At 40.6% G+C, this 8,895-nt stretch overlaps 1 protein-coding gene across 1 annotated transcript; it reads left to right on the plus strand.

The window, feature by feature from the left end:
* The first annotated feature begins 3,314 nt into the window (after window positions 1-3,314).
* LOC116991016 lies at window positions 3,315-8,895 on the plus strand. Its single transcript, XM_033049285.1, has 5 exons — window positions 3,315-3,625; window positions 5,783-5,872; window positions 5,996-6,085; window positions 7,202-7,369; window positions 8,207-8,895. Exons 1-4 carry the CDS (start codon window positions 3,337-3,339, stop codon window positions 7,342-7,344), a joined length of 612 nt encoding a protein of 203 aa, XP_032905176.1. The 5' UTR covers window positions 3,315-3,336; the 3' UTR covers window positions 7,345-7,369; window positions 8,207-8,895.

Raw genomic sequence — 8,895 nt, forward strand, 5'->3', positions numbered from 1 at the left:
CTACTCTCAATCATGTCACAATCAAGTTTATGGACATGCTCTCATCATATAGTTTCCTCAGACCAGTCAGGGTTGACTGTTTAAAAGGAAGAGAATTCAACTTTTAAATTGAATTATTTTACAACAGAATTGGTTCACAAGGGAAGCCGCTGGAGTTTATTGGACTGGACTCAATGATCGTGCAGCTGAATCTGATTTTCACTGGACAACAAATGATCCTTTGAATGTTGCCCTGATTCCGTGAGTTTGTTACTGTTATTATAATTGTTGCTTTATCCATTTATTTTTAATTCAATGGTTAGATAGGAGCAGAGTAACAACAAAAGAACCAGATTGTTCAAAATGACGCAATTACTTGAAGTTGTGCGTTCATTAATTTGTTGCCTACTTCCAAACTGGTACTAAACTGATATCACGGATTTCCTGTAAACCTTTGATGTTAAGATTCTTAAAGCCCTGTCCCACTTTACGAGTTCATTCAAAGAGTTCTCCCGAGTTTGCCCTGATTCGAACTCGGAGATTTACGGTAATGGCCACTCGTCGGTACTCGGGGCTCTCGTGTGGAAAAAACTCCTGGTGAGAAAAAACGTGGACATTTTTCAATGTTGAAAAATCTTCACGAGTCTTCCCGAGCTTACCTGCCGTTAGCGAGTCTTCCCGAGTACCTGCCGTTAGCGTTACGAGCCGCTAAGAGACGTCCCCAAGCTCCGACGTACCCGCTACGTTCATTCTCCGTGCTTACAATGAGTTTGATTTATTTTTAAACTCGGGAGAGTTCTTGAATGAACTCGCATCGTGGAACAGGGCCATAATTCTTGTTATCTACTCTTCCTGTTACCATGGCTAGTCCTATTCAGCACCTGGCCCATATCCCTCCAAACTATTATTATCTGAGCTCCTATCCAAGTATCCTCTAAATGTTGTAATTCTACTTGCTCTACTACTTTTCTGCCAGCTTGTTCCATGTATGCACACTCGCTCAGGGCCTTTTAAATCTTTCCCTTCTCACCTTAAAACATGACTTTTTCACTCCCCTACCCCGGGGAAAAGATTTGACTGTTCACCTTATCTATGTTCCTCATGATTTTATATATTTCTGCATAGCCCTTAGCAACCTGCACACCAGGACAAAAAAGATCCAGCCTCTCCTTACAACTCACTCTCCAGCCCCGGTAACCACCTCGAAAATCCTTTTTAAACCCATTTCAATTAAAGCAATTCAAGAGAAGCTTGGTTTTATACAGTACCTTTCAGGTCCTCCAATTGTCCCAAACCATTAGTTACTCCAGCTTTTTGGGTCTATCTTTGGTTTAAACCAGCATCTGCAGTTCCTTCTTACACATTTCGTCTGAAGAAGGCCCTCGACCTGAACTCTCCGGAGATGCTACCTGTCCCGCTGAGTAACTCCAGCTTTTTGTGCCTATCTTCGATTTAAACCCAATGTAAATGTAAATACTTTAGTTTAATTTAGAGATACATCAAGGAAACAGGTCCTTCAGCCCACTGAGTCCATGCTGAACATCAATCACCTACCTGTTCATGCTAGTTCTATGTTATCCTATTTTTTCATCCACTCTCTACACACTAGAGGTAAATTACAGAGGCCAATTAACCTATAAACCCACATGTCTATGGGATGTAGGAGGAAACTGGAGGAAACCCATGTGGTCACAGGGAAAATGCGCAAACTCCACACAGACAGCACGCCAGATCAGGATCGAACCCGACACTATGAGACTGCAGTTCTACCAGCTTCGCCACTGTGTCGCCTTATCACTGATAAATATCTCTTTATAGTCATTATCAAATAATGCATAAATACTTATCAGTTAATTCTAGTTTTAATTTTAATCCATTCATGTTTTATGCATTGAAGATATTTCAGAAAAGATCTTCAGAGGGGAGACCTAAAAGACTGTGTTCAAATAGATACTAAGTCTGGGCTGTTAACAGACATTCCGTGCTCAGTAGAAAATCATTTTGTTTGTAAATCAATGAAGGGTAAGTAAATGAGAATTGGCAAACATTGCGCAGGGGTAATTTGACTGAAGATCCATTTGTAGCAAAATATGTTATACAATACAATACAATTCAATTTATTGTCATTTGGACCCCTTGAGGTCCAAACGAAATATTGTTTCTGCAGCCATACATTACAAAACAAAAAGACCCGAGACACAACACAGTTTACACAAACATCCATCACATCGTTGTGATGGAAGGCAAAAAAGACTTATCTCTCCACTGCACTCCCCCCCCCCCCCCCCCCCCGATGTCAGAGTCAGAGTCAAAGTCAAAGCCCCCGGCTGGCGATGGCGATTGTCCCGCGGCCATTAAAGCCACGCCGGGTGATGCAAGGTCGCACACCGGGTCTTGGTGTTAGAGCCCCCGGCGTGCGCTCGCAGAGTCCCGCGGCCATTCCAAGCCGCGCGGGGCGATGGTGTAAGGCCCCGCTCAGGTAATCTTCAACCCCGCAACTCGGGCGGGAGAAGTCGCCGTTGCGGAAGCCCCAAAAAGCGGTCACCCAGCAGGGACCCGCGGGCTCCCGGTACCGCCATCCGCCAAACCCGCAGTTGCAGCCTCCGAAACTCCGGAGGTCGGGTGGCAGCAGTGCTCAACCACAGCTCCACCCACTCCGGACTCGGTCAGCCCCGTGACGGTGAGTAGTCGGCAGCTCCGCAGCTGGAACCCCAGGTCGTTCCTGTTGGAGGCCGCTCCACGTTGCAGCCCCAACGACAACGGAGACCCGACAAAGAAAAGGTCGGGTCTCCTGTGCAGGGGAAAGATTTTAAAGTTACCCCCTCCCCCCACACCACCCCCACCCCCCCACACCCATACCCCAACAAAAAAAATAACAAAAACTACATAAAAACGAGACAAAAAAATAATAAAACACAGACGGACTGCAGAGTCCGCTGCTGACGAGAGTCACGCCGCCCACCGAAGGATGTAGGATGTAATTAATAGTATTAATAGTAGGATGTAAACATAAGGGACTTAAAATGCATGGATCTGGAGCAAATTCAAAACTATTGAAAGAACAGCGGGTCAAGCAGCATCTGTAGATGCAAAGGAGTGGTCGATATCGTGGGTTGTGACCATGCATCAGACTGAGAATGTGGAGAGGTTAGCCAGTGTATGGAAGGGAGGTGAGAGACAGAGGCTAGTAGTCATAGATGCAACCATAAGGTGGGAGGAGAGGGGGAAGAGAAATTAACACATGGAGCCAGGTAGGAAGGGGAAGAGGGAGTGCTGAGACTGAGGCCACTAGGTGATAGGCGATAGAAGAGAAAGGCCTCCCTACACCTTTTGTTTACCACTGTTCACGGCCCTAAAATGGCTTTCCAGATGAATCAGAGATTCACAAGCTCACAAGATTTACTTAGAACTATGTACCTTTCAGATATGGACTGGTTTCAGAAAAAAGAGAGGATGGGGCTGACATTAAAACCTCCATATGATTACCCTTCGAAAACTAATCTGAATGCAGCCAAACGTGAATGCTTGCAGCAAGGAAGGGCATGCACTGGAATACTGGAGACTTGGAGACCCAAAGTGTTTTATCTTCTTGATGCCTCAGCCATTTTTACCTTCAATCGTTATTCGACCATCTATACCCCGGCAGGTAAAAAAATCATCTGTTTGTACCTAATTTGTCCTTAAATTCGACTTAAGATTGTTTATCCCTCAAGTGCCTATCTGATTCACTTTGAAAGCCATGACTGATATTGTTCCACTATCCTTGCAAGTAGAGAACTTGTATGCATGGATTGATCCAGTCTTGCTGAGATTTTCCAGCATCACCATCAGTCAGACTGGGTGTAAGATATGAGAACTGATTGATTGAAATGGGGTTTGTAGGGTACAGATAGAGGAACAATGGGGGAAGGTAAGCTTCTTTTCTTACTTAAATGTATTACTTTAATTTATTCTTTTTATTCATCCGTTATAATGTTTTGAACATTAATTAACTCATAGAAACATAGAAAATAGGTGCAGGAGTAGGCTATTCGGCCCTTCGAGCCTGCACCGCCATTCAATATGATCATGGCTGATCATCCAACTCAGTACCCTGTACCTGCCTTCTCTCCATACCCCCTGATCCGTTTAGCCACAAGGGCCACATCTAACTCCCTCTTAAATATAGCCAATGAACTGGCCTCAACAGTTGCAGAGAACTGTGGCAAAGAATTCCAGAGATTCACCACTGTGTGAAAAATGTTTTTCTCATCTCAGTCCTAAATGATATCCCCTTTATCCTTAAACTGTGACCCCCTTGTTCTGGACTTCCCCAACATCAGGAACAATCTTCCTGCATCTAGCCTGCCCAAAGTTTCTATAAGATCCCCCCTCAATCTTCTAATTTCTAGCGAGTACAAGCCGAGTCTATCCAGTCTTTCTTCATATGAAAGTCCTGACATCCCAGGAATCAATCTGGTGAACCTTCTCTGTACTCCCCCTATGGCAAGAATGTCCTTCCTCAGATTAGGAGACCAAAACTGTACGCAATACTCTAGGTGTGGTCTCACCAAGACCCTGTACAACTGCAGTAGAACCTCCCTGCTCCTATACTCAAATCCTTTTGCAATGAATGCTAACATACCATTCGCTTTCTTCACTGCCTGCTGCACCTGCATGCCTACTTTCAATGACTGGTGTACCATGACACCCAGGTCTCGTTGCATCTCCCCCATTCCTAATCGGCCACCATTCAGATTAAAGTCTACTCTCCTTTTTTTACCACCAAAGTGGATAACCTCACATTTATCCACATTATACTGCATCTGCCATGCATTTGCCCACTTACCCAGCCTATCCAAGTCACCTTGCAGCCTCCTAGCATCCTCCTCACAGCTAACGCTGCCCCCCAGCTTCGTGTCATCCGCAAACTTGGAGATGTTGCATTCAATTACCTCGTCCAAATCATTAATATTATTTGTTATTCTCATTAATTTCTCATTAATGGCCCTGACCATGGGTGAACAAGGAGGAGGCCTGACTGAACTTTGTGCCTTCCACCACAGTGAAGAATCCTGTGGTGGATGTTTGTGTTAAATCGTATTGTGTATTGTGTGTTCTTTTTTAATTGTACCGCTGCTGGCAAATTCATTTCACTGCACCTTTGGGTGTATGTGACGAATAAAATTGACTTTGACTTTGATTTTAACTGTCGGAAAGATTTAACTAAACAGCTGACATTTCTGACTGGGGGGGAAAGCTCTAGCCTTGGGGTTGTTCAGGACTGTTTTGGGAATGCATCCTTGGCATTGTGGGAAGCTCAGGGTGATTATGAACAAGGGGGGTAGTTGTATAAATGAACTGAAAATATGTGGCCGTGTTAGGGTTGCAGAATTTATCTGTAAAGATTTGATGGGCAAAATACTAATCTTAGTTGCAGCATTATTTTCAGGCCATTCGGGTCTCATTTGTAGCAGGAATTTATACTGGAACTGTATTTTTATCAATGGTCAATGGAATAATACACATATTCCCTTTTTAAAGAAATGAATAACTTAAGAATAACATTCAGATTTTATGGAGAATTTTAAATTAAGATTTTTTTTATTGTGTTAGTTGCTCAAGTAAATAAAGTAATAATTTGGCTGACCAAAATGATAAAAGGTGAAAAAAGTGAAATTCAAATAATGGTTTTGCTAATGAAGCCAATGTAAGGGTGTTTGAGAAAAGATGACAATATTCTTTTTTATAATAATTATTTTCTAATTTTTGTCTCCAGAGTTGTTTAATTTTGTTCTTCAATATGACACTGGTTGCTTTACAGTATGCGTTTCAGAATTTCCTGGACCAATATGTGGCCATGAGGATCAATTGTGTAATTGCATTGGGATTGTAAAAACATCATTTACTGAAGGTATGATTGCTGATGTATTTGTTCTTTTTAAATCAATGAATAGATTGTGAACATTTGTAGAAATGTTATATAAATATAAGAAAGCAAAGGTTCATTGAATTGCATGTATCTCTTTTTTCATAGTGTGTGGTATTGCTGTGCAAAATTGCCAGGACCTATGTGCCAGAAAGAAGGATGGCACAGATTGTTCCAAGTGTATTCCAGTTTGTCCAGGTTAGTATCCCATGAATTGAGTTCTGTGTCTCCAATATTTGGTTAATAAAAGGTGATCAGTAAATAAGGGATTATTCTGAAAAGAGCGTACAGAATTCATTGTGCGACTAGTTTCAGTTAATTAGCAACAGAAAATGTCATATTGTAGTACTCCAAAATGTATAATAAGTTTTCCCGCTTGCTTAGAAATCTGTATTATGTGTATGGAAGCCTTGCTTCTCAATATTGTTAATATTGTCTTTACGGAAACCCATTCCCTCCCCTAACTCGAATTGGAAATGTGCAATGCCAAGTCATTATTCTAATGGTATTGTCTTCCTTCTCAACTTGACTAAAAGCAAGAATGAAAAAACCTGATCATAGGAAGGATTCAGAAATCTTAAATCGATATATTGCAGCAATTATGTAAAAAACTGACCATAATAGATTTCAATCCCCAAATCTCAGATCCTAGTAACAGTAGTACAGTACTCTGAAATGAGAAGAGAGATAATTAAGATTAAAATTGAGCCTGATTGTATTTTAAGATTGGAAAACGTAAATGTGAATTTCAGTAGATTTTTTTGAGACAATGAAATAAAATGCCAACTAACTAAATAGTCTTCACCTTCCCCTGCATGGATATCATAAATAAAAGGTTTTCACTGTATCTCAGTATCTCACTGTGTCACGTGACAATATATCAATATCAATTTAAGAAGATTCATAGATTATTCAATATCATTCCAGAGAGGGTGTTTTTAGCTTTTTATTCAATCCTTTTATTTTGTAATAACAGATTATACAGAACCATGTATCAGAGTGTAGGTGGGTGAAAACAGAGTGAAACATCTCAAAAAACACACGACTGTAATGAAAAGGAACTAATTGTGTGATTTGAAGATAGACACAAAATTCTGGAGTAAATCAACAGGTTAAGCAGCGTCTCTGGAGAAAAGGAATAGGAGAATGAAAAAAGGAATCAGACTGAAGAAGGGTCTCGTTCTGAAATGTAACTTATTCCCTTTCTCCAGAGAAGCTGCCTGACCCGCTAAGTTACTCCAGCATATTGTGTCTTCAGTGTAAATTAGCATTGCAGTTCCTTTCTTATGTGATTTACTTTGTTTTCCTTCTCAGATAATGCAGAAGAGGTATTTAGTATGGAAGAGGCTTCAGTAATAATGATGGCAAAGGAGAGGATTTTTGAAGGCGCTTCTATTCTAACTGTCAATGACCAGAATTTCCTTGATGGATTTAAAGTATTTTACAAAACAAAATGATTTAATCTTGTCTGCTTCAATCACAGTAAGTTTGATTGATTTTAAAATACTGTATTTTAACAATTATGGTGAAAAGTAGTTAACAATGCTCAGAACAGTGAAATAATTGATATAGCTCCTGCACCTGAAACATCCACATGTACATTGAACTTCACTGCATGCAGGGAACTCGTGTGAGTTTGAGATTTTTCAAAGATGTGGATAACTTAAGGAAAGTGGCTGCATGCCTGGAATAAATGAATGATTTAAAATCTGGTATTGCACAGCACATAATGATAAATCGGGGCATATTCACAAGAAAAAACAACTTGACCTGTTAATTTATCAATGCTCGTTTTTTAAAGCTGTTGCAGAGTTGGATGGGAATGAGTGGGAACCTTTAGGTTGGTAACCGCTGATGAGATTATTTCAAGGTCATAAATATTGTGGATAGTTAACACGAAATTATACTCAGATATAAAAATAAGATTTGTGAAAATAATAAACGCTATTTAGCAATATTCAGTGTTCTGAGTGCTCCCTAGTAGAAATTTGCCAGAAGCTGAGTGTCATGTTGGGAGCTTCAGCCTTCTGTGTTAGAGAGGATGTTGGCATTCATTATAAACTAAATATGGGGAAAATAAAATGGGATCAACATAAATGGGTCTTGCTGTGCAAAGCAATAGCCATATTTTCTCTGCCCAGAGCTAAACCTATCTTCAGCCGCATTAAATTGTTTTTAGTGCTGTGAGAAACAAATAGGAGCAGGTTATTTAACCCATTTGCAGGTAGGTCACAGTTCATTGTATGAAGGAAGCTTTAATCGCCTTGTTTTCACTTTATTACTAAATCTAAATAAGTAACTAATCTTTTTGTGATTTAGGAATATGCAGAAAATATTATAATTGACAATTGCGGAAGAAAATTGGATTTCAAGATGAACGCGGCACAAACATCTATTGGACTTCAAAGAATTATGCCAAAACTTACCATTTCTGGTATTTCTTCAGAAAGCTGTTTTAATTCTAAGGTCATCCGTTGATGGGTTTATCTGTTTACTGAAAATAACATGCTATTATTTATTATTTAATACACGAAAACTCTGATAGGGTGCTTTCCAACTATTTGTGAATCCCAGTGGTTGGGCATCAGGCTCAGCCGGTGATGTCTGCCATACTTTCAGTTAACAAGGGCCGTAGTTTCCATGTTCTCTGAACTCTCATGTTCCCGTGGATGCCCTCAGTTCCCTTGACCCCTTTGCACTCAATGGGGATTGGGTGACCACTCTCACTTTCCATCCATGGGGGGCCCAGTTCCCAGGCTCCCTTTTCACTCACCTGTGTCCCGATTTCCATTATCCCCTGAAACTTAACTTGGTTCATTGGAAGATGTAAAATACGGAATATCATCTTAAAAGGTGCATTAAAAGTGTATTGGAGTATTAATTGAAAAAGCATTCAGTGGTCTGGAAAATCTGCCAATTCAGCACGACTAAAGTCCTGAGTCTGCCAGGTCATTAACGTTGTACTGTATATTTTCATCCTTAAGCTTTCCTGAACATTTGTTCACAAT

This window comes from Amblyraja radiata, chromosome 32, assembly GCF_010909765.2.
Source record: "Amblyraja radiata isolate CabotCenter1 chromosome 32, sAmbRad1.1.pri, whole genome shotgun sequence".
Taxonomy (NCBI): domain Eukaryota; kingdom Metazoa; phylum Chordata; class Chondrichthyes; order Rajiformes; family Rajidae; genus Amblyraja; species Amblyraja radiata.

What these genes read in the sequence shown, in the direction of transcription:
- LOC116991016 (XM_033049285.1), top strand. Translation starts at nt 3,337, where the DNA reads ATGGCTTTCCAGATGAATCAGAGATTCACAAGCTCACAAGATTTACTT. An exon ending in GACCATCTATACCCCGGCAG is followed by an intron (nt 3,626 to 5,782) that starts GTAAAAAAATCA and finishes GTTGCTTTACAG; the next exon opens with TATGCGTTTCAGAATTTCCT. An exon ending in GTGTATTCCAGTTTGTCCAG is followed by an intron (nt 6,086 to 7,201) that starts GTTAGTATCCCA and finishes TTTCCTTCTCAG; the next exon opens with ATAATGCAGAAGAGGTATTT.